This window comes from Mastigoproctus giganteus, chromosome 10 (assembly GCF_048544385.1).
Source record: "Mastigoproctus giganteus isolate SK-2022 chromosome 10, ASM4854438v1, whole genome shotgun sequence".
NCBI classification, from domain to species: Eukaryota; Metazoa; Arthropoda; class Arachnida; order Uropygi; family Thelyphonidae; genus Mastigoproctus; species Mastigoproctus giganteus.
In genome coordinates, this window is record NC_143584.1 from 191,616,303 (window position 1) to 191,632,926 (window position 16,624).

General features: G+C 33.7%; 1 protein-coding gene across 1 annotated transcript in view; it reads right to left on the reverse strand.

Annotated features, from left to right (window-relative positions):
* LOC150079673 (cadherin-related tumor suppressor-like) overlaps positions 1-16,624 on the reverse strand; it is a 32,214-nt gene that overhangs the window by 4,450 nt on the left and 11,140 nt on the right. The window contains exons 3-5 of the mRNA XM_090383162.1: positions 11,259-11,563; positions 5,833-6,026; positions 1,628-1,901 (exon numbers count right to left, since the gene is read on the reverse strand). Coding sequence (XP_090239288.1) covers positions 1,628-1,901; positions 5,833-6,026; positions 11,259-11,563 — 773 coding nt within the window. The remainder of the gene's footprint in view (positions 1-1,627; positions 1,902-5,832; positions 6,027-11,258; positions 11,564-16,624) is intronic.

Consider the following 16,624-nt stretch of genomic DNA (forward strand, 5'->3'; position numbering starts at 1 on the left):
CTGGATACTTACTCACATGAGGAGGGAAGCATAATTTGTATTTTCTTATCTACTTGGTGTCTTTTTTTTTTTTTTTTTGCCAGTGCAGCAAAAAAAAAAAAAAAAGACACCAAGCCTTCCTTGCACTATACGGAGAATACTATTATTATTCAGTAAAATATTTCTCTAAATGAACTTTTATTTGCAAAATATGTAATATATGTTATTATTGTATTGACTGTTATTAGTATTAAAGAATTTAATGCTAATAACAATAAAATTCTTTGCAAAGCTCTCATAAATTTTAAAATCTTTTCCCTAAATGGATGGTATCAATACCTAAAGTAACTATGGTACTTTACTGACTGTAATTTGTAAATCATAGACAACAAAATGACTAACAACCCTAAGGTCAAGTTATGATATGATGGGTGGTCGCACTGCTGAGGGGGAGGGCTCATTAACTGATTAGGTAGGCTTTATCAACTACATGCCAAATTTATGTAAATTACAATTCTAAGGTTAAAACAAGAATGGCACAAGTTATAAGAGCAAAATAAAATGGGTTTAACATGTGTCCAAGGTGTAGACTATTCAAATCCCTTATCATGCAACCACCAAAGAGAAGGAGAGAAAAAAGAAAAAAAAAAAAAAAAAAAAAACGAACGACATTCCTACCAGTACTACAGATCACTTGATATTATGGTAATTTGAAATATGAATCTTTTTATAGTAGTAGAAATTCTAAAATGTATGTCCAATAAGCATTAAATAATACTGCCTACAAATATTATATCTTATTAATTGTCTATTAATGTATTTCATCTGGAAAGCCACATTATTCATTTGCACTTGAATAAACTGAAGGGACACCTAATTATTTTTGAGCATGCAAAATGATACACTCCTTTATGAAAAGCTAGTGTTACATATACTGTGAGGCAAGGGCAAAAAGAAGCCAAGTTGTAAAGAAAATGAAAAAGACATTACACCATACTTTTAAGTGCTCCAATGGTTTGTGTTTGTAAATACCTGTTTGTAAGAAATACTACATTTGTAAAATACCAGTACACTAAGTATAATGAGTCATCCAGAACATCAGACAAGGATCCAATATGACTTAGTTGCCAGAGTGGTTAATTTACTTATGTGATTATCTTTTATTCCTACATGAGTGTCTTGCATTCTCATTAAATTCATCCTTTCTAATTCATAAATGATTTTTTGAGTCAAAAATTGAAAAGGGGAAACTTTTTTTTTCCCTTTTCATGGAAATTGCCATATAAACTGAAAATAAATTTTTTTTACTAGTGAAATATGAAAAAAGAACAAAAGAACTCTGAGCTGTAAAATTGCCAGACAGGGGTGGGTATCATGAAAGCAACTGCATCCAATGAGTGCTTAGCAAGAAATTTAGATGCAAAAGTGTGCATTATCATATGACCAATAATGACTGACAAAGAGTATGTAAGTGACAGAGGTGTCACAAAAGTGAAGAGGAAAGGTCATGCTGCCATGAGGCCATGTGTGGCAAAAACAGATCAATAGCTAAAACATATAAGACCAGAATCCGTAACAGCTTTGTTAACTTAAATGTCATATATAAACAATCACAATTATTATTTATTGTAACTTTGATAAAACTCACATTCTGCATGCTGTTCTCCCAGCATAACACTTCTGTGATCTCCCAGTGTAAGTGATGTTATATAGGCATCCAAGAAATCATGAAGTGGGTGTTTTGGCATTAATTCTTGCAACTGGCCATCAACAGTAATATTAACTGCAGAGTGCTTGTTTTGTTGAATACCGATGCTAATGGAATGCCATTGATCATCTGCAAAACTGGACATTTCTAATGTCTGCACAAATGAATCTAACATTTTCACCTTTGAGTGGTATACAAGCTTTCCCTTTTTCAGCTGAAAAAAACAAAAATAATCATGCATATGTAACAAATCATTATTCATACTAGTAATATATTCAGATAAAATTATCTCATATGTTCAAAATATCAAAAAATGTAAATGAATAAAAATAAAAATGATGAAATTCAGCTAAAACATATATTTTATTACTATTTTTATATTCTAAGTTTTGAAAGGAATATTGATAGGAAACAATCAGCAAATTCTGTTTAGAGAGTTATAGCCTCTTCTCTATTCTGAAACACTGTCATATTTAAATGAAAAATGTCGAAAAACCCCACATACAATTTAGTTATCAAAACATAACATAACAAGTCAGTTATCTTAAATTTTGTTAGTTAGTTATTGGAAATTAACAGAATCAAAAAATTAAATTAATTTCTTAAATTAACTGAATTTTCTTTTCCTGTGATTAACAGAAATGAAAAATAAATAACTTAATATCTTGTTACCAATTAATTATTAATTGATTAACTAATAATATATAAAAGTAACTGTTTTCACTTCACTGCACATATCTAAAAATGTAATATTCACTCCACAATTCATAGATTTTGTAGTCACAGCACATGCAATACAATATGTATTTCAGGCTATGTTATTTAATAAATTAAACAAGTGTTGTATGCTGTCAATGTGCCATAATGCAGTTTACTTATTTCTTTTTGTATTTTAATAACAAGTAAAATATAACACATATTTAATATTTCTGCTGTAGTTAATATAACAAGCAAATAGTAATAATTTATGATTTATATATTTAGTAAACTGATAACAAAACAACTTTCTCAAACAGCAATGACTTTTATGCATGAACTGAGAACCAAGAAAATTTTGTTTCTGTGTATGTCATACCATCCATCCGTGCATGGCAACAAACGTAATATTCACTACTTCAGCTACAATATAATGTATATGGATAGTCTATAACATATGTATGAAAAATGATATAATAATTGCTGAATTCCTATTTTTCTGATTTTAATGAAATTTGGGATGGCTTGAGAATTCTTTCTAAGAGTAATAAATATCAAATTTCATGAAAATCTGTTTAGAGCTTCAGCTACAATATATGGTATATGAATAGCCTACATGATATGTAAGGAAAAAAAAAATAATAATAAATAAAATAATTTCCAGATACCTATTTGTACAATTTTAATTAAATTTCGGATGGCTTGACACACCTTTCTAAAAGACCCAAATAAATGAATGAAAAGAAAATTCAAGTTTCACTAAAGCTTTTAACACTGTTCCACACAAAAGACTACTATTCAAATTGGAGAAGTGTGGCATTAAGGGTATGTTACTGCTATAGAGAAAGGAATGGTTGAGTGGCAAAAGACAGAAGGTAGTTATAAATGGACACTGGACTTCTCAGACTAATGTTATTAATGCAGTCCCCCAGGGTTCAGTACTGGGCCCCCCTTACTGTTTTCATTATTTATTTATGATAGTGATAAAGTTATATCTAAGTTAAGAAATAATTTTGACATTACATACTTGGATTTCAGGAAGGCTTTTGATATTGTTGCACATAAAAGACTGCTGTACAAACTCTTCGTTGACTGATGTTATCAATGGAGTTCCCCAGGGTTCAGTGCTGGGCTCATTGTTGTTTTCAATATTTACTAATGATATTGATGAAGGTATATCAGGCTTAATGGCAAAATTTGAAGTTGATACGAAGGTTAGCATGGCGGTTAACAATAGTAATGATGGTATGCTACTGCAAAAATATTTAGGAAAATTGGTCGATGGGCTGAGAAATGGCAATTGAAGTTTAACATTGACAAATGCAAGGTACTGCACAAGGGTAGCAGTAACCACAGTGTGACTTAACTGTGTGATACTACACTCAGGACAGTGGAGAATGAAAAAGACCTGGGGGTAATGGTGTAGTTGACATGAAATTCTCCGAACAGTGCACACATGCTGCCAGGACAGAATGGGGTTTTGTCAATGATATACAGAAACTTTGGTAGCAGGGATAAGAATGTGATTATCCCTTTGTATAAAGCCATGGTTAGGCTGCATCTTGAGTACTGTATACAGGTCTGGAGCCTCACTCTAGAAAGGATGTAGATCTGCTGGAATGGGTGCATGGGTGCAGAGAAAGGCAACCAGACTGGTGAAGGGAACAAAAGGGTGCGCTTATCTAGAAAGGCTTCAATTCTGCAAATTGCAGCATCTCGAGACTAGGCACTTGCGGGGGAAATCGGATTGAGGTTTTTAAAGCCTTGAATGGATTGAGTAAGCTGAATATTAATGGCATTCTTTCACTTGCTGTGACTACACTGATCTTGCAGGACAAATTCATAATAAACAAGGCCTGGTGAGTCAAAAAATACGATAAGCATGATCTCATATTTTATCAAGATTGTCCTGCTTTTCTGCACCTTCAAAAAGACTTGTCCTCCCCTGAGACAATTGGACCTTTGTTTCTAAGTCATAGCCATACACCCATGATTTGTCACCAGTAATGATGGAAGAAACAAGGTATGGGTCAGCAGCAGCACGTTAACGTTGATCCTGATATGCAAGAACTCATTACTCTCTTTAATCATCAGTAAAGGATGATTAAAGAGATGATTAAAAATTATAAAAAAAGATAATAAAAGTAAAGGGCACAAACTTGGCTGAAATGCATTACATTCCCAAGCGTAGTTTTAAATTGATCAATGTGTCCCATAATTAATACTAATTTCACTAGTAACTTTGCAGATAGCTAAACATCAATCATCTGATCAGATCATGAGCACAAGTGATCGAATCACGGGTTTTTGAAGCTGAATGAGGTCAAAGAAAAGATCATCTTTGATGGATCATCTTTGAAGCAGCTCTCTTTAAACTTTATGAGCCACTGAAGTCATTGAATGACACATATTTTCCAAAAACTATTTTTAACATTTTGTGGGTTTCTGTTGTACTTTTCCCTCAATTGAAATAAAACTTGATGCAAATTTGCTACTCGGTAAAAATCACTCATTTTAAAATGCGAGAAAATATAAAAACACCATCTGTTCAACATACACTAATTCAGACTGATTACATATAAATGGAAGATTCATGCATTATTATGTCTAGATGAGTCACGAAACATGTTGCAAAGTCACAATGGCACTGCAATTTCAAGATACAAAGTCAGTCCCCACTCTTTTTGGTCATAATCGTGTTCTAATACAATCCAAATTAACATATGTTACTCCGTAGCCGAGTGGTCAGGAGTGGGAGTGCAGTAGCACACGCTCTTTGAGTAGACCGGGGTTCAAGCCCCTGACTGCTGAATAAGGTCGATCTGCCAACCCGCACTGGACCAGCATGGCAGATTATGGTCCATTTTCCTCAGCATGAATTGTTGAGGAGGCTTCCATCCTGCAGTGGGTTGATAATGGCTGCACTTTACTTTTTACTATATTTTGAATAAATTCGCTTGTTTTAATGAGCCATGACTTGAAAATATTTACATATTATTATATTCTATAAATCAGACCTTATACTAATTTGGACTACCCCCTTCTCCTATTAGTCCAGCTGAGGATTTAGTATAATGCGATTTTTTACCCCTAAAATTTTTCGCACATATTTTTATTCCAGCTGTCTTACAAAGCAAACTATAAAATATTTAAAAATAAAAAATAAAGTTGGAAAAAATGCCACTGAAATCCTGGAAAGGTGAGAACTACTTAGCTTCAGCAGTAAAAAGACAGTTGCTTAAATATAACTAAGCTCTTGTTAGTTTCTGGAATGGCCACTTGAAAAATATCCTAAATATACCAAACCACTCAAAATCATTTGCAAATAATAATTAAAATTTTAATCATAAATAAAGTCATAGTTTAATCATTAATTATGATATTGTTGTGTATCATGCATATTTTATTTTAGAATTATGTTTATAAATTCTTGACACATTTAACTTTACCTCAAGTGTTGTATATTCATCCTGTGAAGCAGCATGAAAAAGGATCCCATTCATTGATACAGTACGAAACATGAAGAAGAGAACTTTGTGTGATGAATTTTTCCATCTTTCATTTAAAAGCTGAATTCTACGATGCTTTTCTTGTGGTATCATTTCAACAAAAATATTATGGCCCACTGTCATTGGTCTCAAAGCTGAAAAATGAAGAAAAAATTCAGTTTGACTGATGTTCCTATTCATAAGTACGTTGTGAAACACAAAAATTACCGCTTTTATTTTAAGCATTAATTTTTCTTTGATTCAAATGTGAAATCTTACTCATTCCATGTGATCTTAAGTCAGATAATTACTTCTTTACCAAATAATTTAATTGGAATAAATTCTCTTAGTTTGTATTCTTATAAATTATCCATAGGTCATATGCATAATTAAAATTCTATAAATTTACACTTATAAAATATTTATAAAAAATTTATTAGATTAAGACATGAATGAGTACTTAATTTTCCATAGCAAATAAGAGCGTAGTAATTCTTTAAAAGCTTTGTGCAGGTACATGTGAATGAGAGAGAGGTAAATCATAGTATGTGGGGAGGAAGTGTCATACAGACAGAAGAACTACCTAGAGTTAATAAAAATGTTAGTAGCCAAAGTATATAAAAGTCATTCCAAAAGTAATGATCTAGTTTTTTCTCAAAGAATATTTTTTTAGATAGAAAGCAATAACAGTAATAGCTAGTCAAAACATTTTAAAATATCTGTGTGCTTATTTTTCCATACAGTCTCCATTACGTTCTATACATTCACGCTAATGAAAACAATGTTTTATGCCAACAAAAGAAAGTTTTATCTTGTTTATGTTATCATCATATTCTAAACATTTGTGAAGTATAGCATTTTTCAGAGGTCTTAATAAACAAACAAAGGCGTGGGGTTTCAAATATTGGACTATATGTAGGATGAGGAAAATGGTCCATTCCATTTTTGCGATGGTTTTCAATGTTTGATGACTTGAGTGTGGTTTGATGTTATCATGCTGTAGTAACATATAGATATATATATATATATATATATATATATATATATATATATATATATATATATAGTGTGTGTGTGTGTGTGAGCGTTACTATATATATATATACAGTATATATAGTGTCCTCTTTGTATGTGTTAATGAAACATTTGTAGATTGCTATCAGCTTTTCTTCTGCGATCAACAATTTAATCCTAGCCCTGTATTTAAAAACACAACTCGGACACATTTTTCCTATTTCTGGTTAAAGAAGGGGAAAAAACCATTAGCAATAGTACAATATATAAAAGATTCTTTTTCTGAACCATAGTAACAATAACTGTTATCAGATTAAAATTTAGAAACATTACTTCTGGAGTGACCCTTGTTTGTACTTAACATTATACTTATTTTTGTTAGAAAATGCTTTAATAAGCAAAATAAATAAATAATTTTTTAGAACTTTTTTTTATCAGTTCAAGGGAATTTCTCAGGAAACTTATGATGTATCTTTATGATATATGAAATAAATAATCAAAAATCAGATCAGCAGATAACTAGTGACACTTTGATTGATTATAAGAATAAAATTTAATTATTTTGCAAAATTTTAAGATGCCTGGCTAATGATTACTACAATTTAACGGTACAGTACGTAGTAATTTTTAGAAATTCAGACCAACTTTGCATGTTTTATATAACCTTCTCGGAAACATTATAGCCTACTTGGCTTTATGATATGCAGAATAAATGATCAAAATATTTAAACTCTAATTTTTAACTACTGTTCATACATCCTTTATAAGACTTCACACAGGCGAAACAACATATATGAAAAATACATTAGCCTGTTTTAAGAAAAGCAACTTGTATTTATTAAAAAAAAAAAAAAATTTCAATCTGAATAACAAATTAAACAGTTATATATTCAGACAGTTGGATTAAACTGCCCTCTTGATGAATGTGACAAATGACTATGGTTATACATGGCAAAGAAGAAATAAACATTAACAAATAAAATTTACTATGAATGACTTTTACTTGTGGTACCGGCCACAAGTTGTCTCAAGTGGTGGGAGTTCTATATACTTGAGTCATAAAGCTTTTTATTTGCTAAAACTTAAATTATTTAGATTAACAATGTTATGTTCATGAATATATATACAAGTTGTGGCAATAAAGTTCCAAGACTGGTGCTGTTGCAGTTCCATGAGTTTGAAAATAAATGGAAGTGGTACGTTGGAAGAGGTAGTTCAAACTTCCTGCAACAGATGGTGATACAAAGAATACCTAGTAAGCTGACAGGTTGCAAGTAACAACCAGTTTCATTAGTAGCACTAACATTCCATGTCACGATTTTGCGATGGAGCAACAAATGAGTATCAAATTTTGCTTTAAACTGAGGAAATCTTCAACAGAAATGTATGAAATGTTAAAAACTGTTTATGGTGATGAAATAGCAAGCCATACCAGTGTGTTTGAATGTGGTATACACAGTTCATACTAGTGTGGTATACACGGTTCAAAGATAGATGTGAGGATATTTGTGATGACCCAAGAAGTGAGCATCCATCAACTTCTAGAAATGAGAACAGAGTTGCAAACGTTCAGGAAATTGTGGCAAGAGATTGTCATTTGATTCTTGGAATGATCACTGATGAGTTGGATATGAATAAAGAGAAAATTCTTTTGGAAGATCTGTGAAAAATGGAAAATTTGTGATACACAGCATCGTGGATGAGCAGAAGCAATAAAGTGTTGTCATGCAAAGACTTCATTCAGACTTTTCAAGACAATCCTAATTTCCTTGACTGTATTTTCACTGGAGATGAGTATTGGGTGTTTCAGTACAACCGAAAGACGAAGTGTCAGTGCATGAATGGAACTTCAATATCATCAACAAAGCCCAAAATGTTTCATTTACAGAAGTCCAGAATCAAGACAATGCCGATCATGTTTTTCGACAAACAGGGTGTGATTTGTAAGGAATTTGCCTGACAGGTAGAGTCGATGCTGTGTTCTATGTTTAGGTGCCTCAAAGACTACCGAAGCACATTTCCTAGGTGAGGCCTCAATTTCAAAAGAAAGGCAGCCTTTCCCCTAGATGAACACTGCCCTCAAAGGAAAAGGATTTCAAGATTTTGAGGACATAAAGAAAAACATAACCACTGAACTGAACATTATCCCTTTGGACAATAGCATTAGCAGAGGCATATGATGCAAGAAAGCAAGTTCATACAGCATCTGCCAAAAAAAAAAAAAAAAACTTCCCATTTCATCCATCCATTCGCTCCAAATGTTTGCCCAGCCCTTCCTTGAATTTATTTAAGTTATCAATTTCCACAACAACAGATGGAAGTTTGTTCCAGCAATAAACTACCTGCTGGCTAAAGCCAAATTTCCACACATCTATCCTACAACTGTCTATTCTCAATTTTAGCTAATGCTCCCTCAGGTTCATAATCTGAGCAAGAGGAAGAATCCCATCAGCATTGCACCTGCTCAAACCATTCAAGGCCTTATACACCTCAATCAGATCACCTTGCAGGTGTCTAGTCTCCAGATATTGCAATTGGCAGAATTTAAGCCTTTCCTGGTAAGAGCACCCCTTTATTCCCCTCACCAGTCTTGTTGCCCTTCTCTGTACTCATTCTAGCAACTCTTTCTAAAATGAGGCCTCCAGACCTTTACGCAGTACTCAAGGTGTGGCCTGACCACTGCCTTATACAAAGGGATAATCACCTCCTTATCCCTGCTAGCAAAATTTCTGTATATCCATTGAAAAGGCCTCTAGAGTCAGGAATTCTTGACTCCAGAAGCAATTCCTGTATATCATTGACAAGACCCCATGAGCTACTCTTGCAGCCTGTTTGCACTGTTCAGAAAACTTTATATCTGACTGCACAATTACCCCCTGGTCTTTTTCATTCTCCACTACCTTGAGTGTAGTACCACACAGTTGGTATGTTACTCTGGGGTTACTGCCACCCATATGCAGTACTTTACACTTCTCTATGTTAAACTTCAGTTTCCATTTCTCAGCCCATCTGCCCAACTTTCCTAGATACTGTTGCAGTAGCATACTGTCATTACTGTCATTAACAACCCTGTCAACCTTTGTATCATCTACAAACTTCTACATTAAGCCTAATATACCTTCATCAATATCATTGATAAATAGACAAAACAACAATGGGCCCAACACCGATTCCTGGGGGACTCCACTAATAATATTAGTCCATGAAGAGCAGTGTCCATTGATTACCACTTTCTGTCTTCTCCCACTCAACCATCCTTTTATTCTTTGTAGGAACTTTCCCTTAATGCCATACTGCTCCAATTTGTACAGTAGTCTTCCATGTGCAACAGTATCAAAAGCTTTCCTGAAACCCAAGTATATGATATCAAAATTATTTTTGCATCCAGTTTCTTTGTGACTACATCATAGTACCCAATCAAATTGGTCAGACAAGACTTCCCCTTAACAAACCCATGCTGTGTCTGAATTATTACTGCATCTTTGCTGACATCTTTGCTGACATCTTTACTGACTGTTTTCAGACACTTTTAGAATGGTGTAATAAGTGTATTCAATTTGGTGGTGATTACTTTTAATAAAAATAAAACCATTTTTGAACTCCTTCACTTTGTGTTCTTTTTATTGCACCATTCTGGGAACTTTATTGCCCCATCTCATATATAATATTTCCCTAAATGCAGCCTAACGTGTTTTTCATCCATACTGAACCACCTATAAATGTGAAATATTTCACATGCAGGGTTAACTAATATCTGTAGCTTTTTTTTTTAATATTGAGATGGAGAGCTAAAGTTTAATAATTGATTAAAGTTTAAAATTTTAATTGATAAAACTCCTTTTAATCAATATTTACTGCAATTGATACTGAATAATTTATTAATTTATTAATTTATTAAAAGCTGTTCATAAAGATTTTTCATTTTCTAATTAAATTAGCATTCTCTGAAGATGTGCAAGCTCATCAATAGCAAATTACAAAGCAGAGATGTCACAAATGGTTGAATTAAATATTTAAATCATTGAATAATTACTCATTAGTCATGGTAACAAATTCGTTTTCAATTTATGAGTCTTGGCATAAAATATTCTGAATAACCAGGGGTGAAAATGAACAGTTTCCCAAAACAGAATTCTTGTTAATAAAGTATCATATTTTTAAAAATCAAGTATGTAGTGATATTATCAATGTGTAGGATGAACCAGAATCCATTCTGAGCCCTGATTATAGTTAAAACAGACTATTTTTGAAAGAATATATTCTTCTGTATCAAGAATCTCTGTATATTAAGAAATTAAGGTTCATTATAATTAAAAAATACATAATAATATGACTATTTTTATACTAGCACATAAGGAATTTGGAAATCTTACATTCTGAGCAGCTTGGAGCAATAACACCTGAAGGGCATGCACAAAATGAGGTAAACCATTGATCCACACAGGTGCTACCCTCCCCACACGATGTTCCAGCACAAGGAGACTGTTTTCGTCCACATGTGGAAGTGGTGTGCATAGACTTCACAGGAGCAGCAAGATCGAGAATTCGGCCATCTAGTGACACACTACGTAAGCAACCAACAAAATCGTCTGTAGTCACTTGACTTGGACGTTCCAAGAGAGGTTCAACTGAGGGAACTCCTCCCACATAAAGGGGATTGTTGTTAAAGTTGAGTGTACTAAAACAAGGAAAGTAAACATCTGATTCTGTACTGTTTATCAAAAATTAAAGACATTTAGTAATAATTATAATTTCTAACAAAATAAAGTAAGTGGAAATAACATTTTGAAAAGGACATTACACAGTATGTTTTAAAGAACAAGTAAAAATAAAAAATACTAGTACGCCACACAAATTAATTTTAGATAGACTTTATCCTACTAAATAAGTAGTGGAGAAGACCTTGGGATAATTATGCAATCCAACATGTTCTCTGAGCAGTGCAAAGAGACAACCTATGGAGTTCTGTTGATAATATACAGGAATTTAGCCAGCAGAAACAAGGAGATGATTATCCCATTGTATAAGGCAATGGTTAGGCCATATCTTGAGTACTACTTACAGGTCTTAAAGCAGTGATAAAACTACTATACTGCCAGGTCCACCTCGATAGGGTGGGGGAAGGATTGGTGTCATCGTGGTGGTTTCACATGATTAAAGATCACAGGGAGCACATTTATGAATCTCATTGGGGAACCAAAATTTCCAGTTTTGTTATTATCTGGAAGCAGGGAGGGGATTATGTTTCTCTCTACCAAATCAATTCATGTGAATTAGTCTTGATTCACAATCCTCAAAATCCTCACATATTTCTCTAGAATGTTATGTTTTCTCTTATACTATTTCTATTCCTGCATAAAATCAATAATGGCCTTCACATAGTATATTTTAGATAAAAACATAGTATAAAAGTGTTTGATTTGAAATACCATTAGTTTATTACACAACTTTTAATTTATATACCATGCTAATTAACATAGTATGATACGATCATAGTATGAAAGTGTTTGATTTGAAATATTATTAGTTTATTACATCACTTTTAATTAATACCATGCTAATTAACATTCAAAGTAACTGAGATGTGAATAAAATAATGAAATTTTAGATAATATCAAAGCTAATGTGTAAGGAAGCCTTGCAACCAATGCAATGGGGAGATAAGAGATATTCTGATGCTGCAGTGCATTAAATGAGAGAATATTTTAAATAAACTAAATTGCTCTATGGAACCATTTAGTTTGTGTAATAAATTGTGCAATATTTCTCATTATTATTCCTATTTATGAACATATTTTCCCTTTAACCTATTCATTAGATAATTGTCCCATTAATTATCTAATTTTATATTATTAATTGGGACAATTTTCCTTGTCTCCCAGACAGCATCATAAAACACTATTTAATACTAGATGACAAGAAATATCTGCCTTAGCAAGGTCTGCACAATCCCATCAAAGACTTACTTACTTAAATTATTAAATTATCGTTAGCCTGATGATATGATGCCACTGAGAATCTAGAGACTGATCAAATACATTTGGTATAGACAAATGTATTTTATCAGTGTATTGAGTAGGGTTGCTGACCTGTCAAGTGCAATTACAATGGAATAAATTAAGAATGCCTGAAAAGTAAAAGCAGATTACCTGAAAATAAATTGACATTTATTGACATTAAATTGACCTGAAATTAACATAAAAATAACATGAAAATAATAAAATAATACTTGATCCTGAAGGTCCTAAGATTTTAGCTACGCCTTCATGGGGTCGGCAGCCAAAACCGAAGGAACCACAGTAATGAGCAAGGTCTCTGTTTCTGTTATAATGAATATGTACGAAACATATACATCATAGCCGACCTGACAGAGACCAAAAAGAAAGGAATAACAAGAATATAATTCAAAAATAAATAAATAAAAGTAAAATGTAGAATTATGCTAAAATGAAACTGATAAATTCTGTCAAAGAAAAAATGAGTGAAAGTTTGAAAGAAGGCAAAATGCCCAGTTTAAAATTTAAACAAAGTAAACGTAAGATGAAAGAATAAAGTCAGGTTTTGATAACTTACTGTAGGATCAGACCGGAGTTGGTGAAATTAGCAGAGTGTAGCGAATGTAGGGCTGTATGGGAGACCAAAGAAATGAGCCCAGTCTCCCATACAGCCCTATATTTGCTACACTGCTAATTTCACCAACTCCGGTCTGATCCTACAGTAAGTCGTGAAAACCTGACTTGATTCTTTCATCTTAAGTTTACTTTGTTTAAATTTCAAACTTGGCATTTTGCCGTCTTTCAAACTTTCACTAATTTTTTCTTTGACAGAATTTATCAGTTTTATTTTAGCATAATTCTGCATTTTACTTTTATTTATTGATTTTTGAATTATATTCTTGTTATTCCTTTCTTTTTGGTCTCTGTCAGGTCGGCTATGATGTATATGTTTCATACATATAGATCATAACAGAAACAGAGACCTTGCTTATTGCTGTGGTTCCTTCGGTTTTGGCTGCCGACCCCATTGTTGTTGTTGTTGTTGATGATGGGGTTTTAAGTGCAATGGCTACTTAGGCCATATTGCACTTAGAAAAGTGATTCATATTGCCTGTGTTGGTTCATGTAGAATCAGTTAGAAATGGCTATACAGTCCTATTTGTTTTAAGAAGGAGAAGAATTCTGCGATATTTGATTTTTCGCCTATGATATGGCTAAGTGACAAAGGTTCCTTTAAGCTTGCCAGAGAAATGAATGACACTAGCCGAGCATTATTATACAGATTACATTCCAGAAGTATGTGTTTGACTGTGAGTGGTGTATGGCAATGGTTACACTGAGGAGGGTCATTCCCTGACAGGAGGAACAAATGAGTTAAATGAGTATGGCCGATTCTGGCTCTGGCCAGAATTACTTCTTCTTGTCTGTTTGCAATGGGGCCGGAAGCCCATAATTTTGGTACAGGTTTAATTTGAAAAAGTTTATTATGAATTTGCGCTTGCCATTGCAGAGTCCATCAGTCTTTACATATACTTCGGATCTTTATTTTATAGTCTATAAATGGTACTAAGGAATTCGTTGGGGCTGCACTCGATGGATGTTTGGCAGCATCATCCGCAATTTCATTAACTGGTATTCCAGTATGGCCAGGTATCCAGCAGAAAATAACCTTTTGTTGATTCTCTCTCAGACATATCAACTCTGTTCGAATGAGCTTTATTAGAGGGTGATTAGATGGGGAGTTGTGTTGCAAGGCTAATAAGGAACTCTGGGAGTCTGTGTATATTAAGCTCTTTTGGATTGACATATGGAAAATATGTTCTATAGCAAGCTTTATGGCATATAATTCAGTCGTGTAACTACTGCATTCTGTTGGGAGAGATAGAGAAATTATAGTATCAGGGAGTACTACTGCTGCGCCCGTTCCACTTTCAGACTTCGATCCATCTGTATAAATTTTAATGAAGTCAGGATAACGTTGAGAATGCGCTATGTGTAGCCGTTGGATGTTAATATCTGATAGGGAGTGTTTACCCCATTGTTGGAAATAATTGTCACAAAGTGGCATGATGAGAGACCATGGAGGGTCGGGATCTATAGGATCTTGTAAGATTTTATTGAAGTGAATATCCCAGTCTTCTGCTAGTTGATTCAGCCTAATACCAGCAGGCCGAACTGACTGTGGTTTGTTTCTATAAAAGGTTGTAAACTGTGGATTGTAAAGTATTGACCAATTAGGATGGGTCATCTGGCTTTGGATCTTGGTTGCATAATTCAGCAGCAGCATCTTTCTCCTGATATTTAGGGGAGGTTCATGAGCTTCAACATACAAACTTTGCACTGGAGATGTTCTGAATGCACCCAGTGCTGTTCTGAGAGCTGAATGTTGAATAGGATTGAGGCGAGATAAAGCACTCTCCCTAGCAGAGTCGAAGACAGGTGCGCCGTAGTCCAGTTATGATCTGATTATGGTTCTATATAAATGTAGCAGGCTTTGGCGATCTGCTCCCCATGTTGTGGCTGATAAGACTCTGAGTATGTTCAGTTTTTTTTGACAAGTAGTCCGGAGATGTTCTATGTGCTTTTGGAAATTTAACTTATTGTCAAAGAACAATCCTAGCAGACGAATACAATTAGTTATGGGAAGAGGATGGTTATTCAAGTGCAGCTCGGGTTCTGGATGCATATTGCATCTGGAGCAGAAGTGAATGGCAGTAGATTTCTGGCTGGATAGTCTATAACCATTTTGTGTCATCCATGTCAGGATGCGATTCATTGATATTTGAAGTTGGCGTTCAATGTAATGCATGTTTTGGGAAATGACAAGAAATTGAGAGATCATCTGCGAAAAGGTATGAATCCACAGTTTTCGGAATGACTTCCATTATATGATTCATTCTCATTGCAAACAAGGTAGCGCTGAGAACAGACCCTTGTGGAATTCCTTCTTCTTGGATAAAGATTTTAGAGAGGGTTCCCCGATAACGAACTTGAAAGGATCTCCGTTGAAGGAAATTTTGGATAAAATATGGTAAATTACCTCTCAGGCCAAGAGAATGTAGATCCTTTAAGATGCCAAAACGCCACGTAGTGTCAAAGGCTTTTTCAACGTCAAGACAGACCATGACGAGATGTTCCTTTTTGATGAAAGCATTTCTGATATTTGACTCGGCTTTGATCATGAGATCTAATGAGGATCGGTTTTTCCGGAAACCGAATTGGTTGTTATTTATCAAGTTTTGAGACTCGAGGAACCAAGTGAGACGGCGATGTATCATTTTCTCGAGAGTTTTGCTGAGACAGCTGGTAAGGGATATCGGTCTGTAATTTTGAGGGGCAGAATGATCTTTACCGGGTTTTGCAATCGGTAGCCGACCCCATGAAGGCGTAGTTAAAATCTTAGGACCTACGGGATTAAATATTATTTTATTACTTTCTTGTTATTTTTAAGTTAACCTTAATTTTATTATTTATTTTCAGGTAATCTGCTTTTACTTTGCAGGTGTTCTTAATTAATTCCATTGTAATTACACTTGACAGGTCAGCAACCCTACTCAATACACTGATCAAATACATTTGTCTATATTTCATTATGGTTGCTGGGCATTTCTGCTATAACTAGTAGTGTCCCAGATCCATTTTTTTGTTCTTTTTTAGATATTCAGTACTATTAAGATATTTTATCACTACACCCTATTAGTTTTATTTATATCTTATATATATATATATATATACTGGTGTTC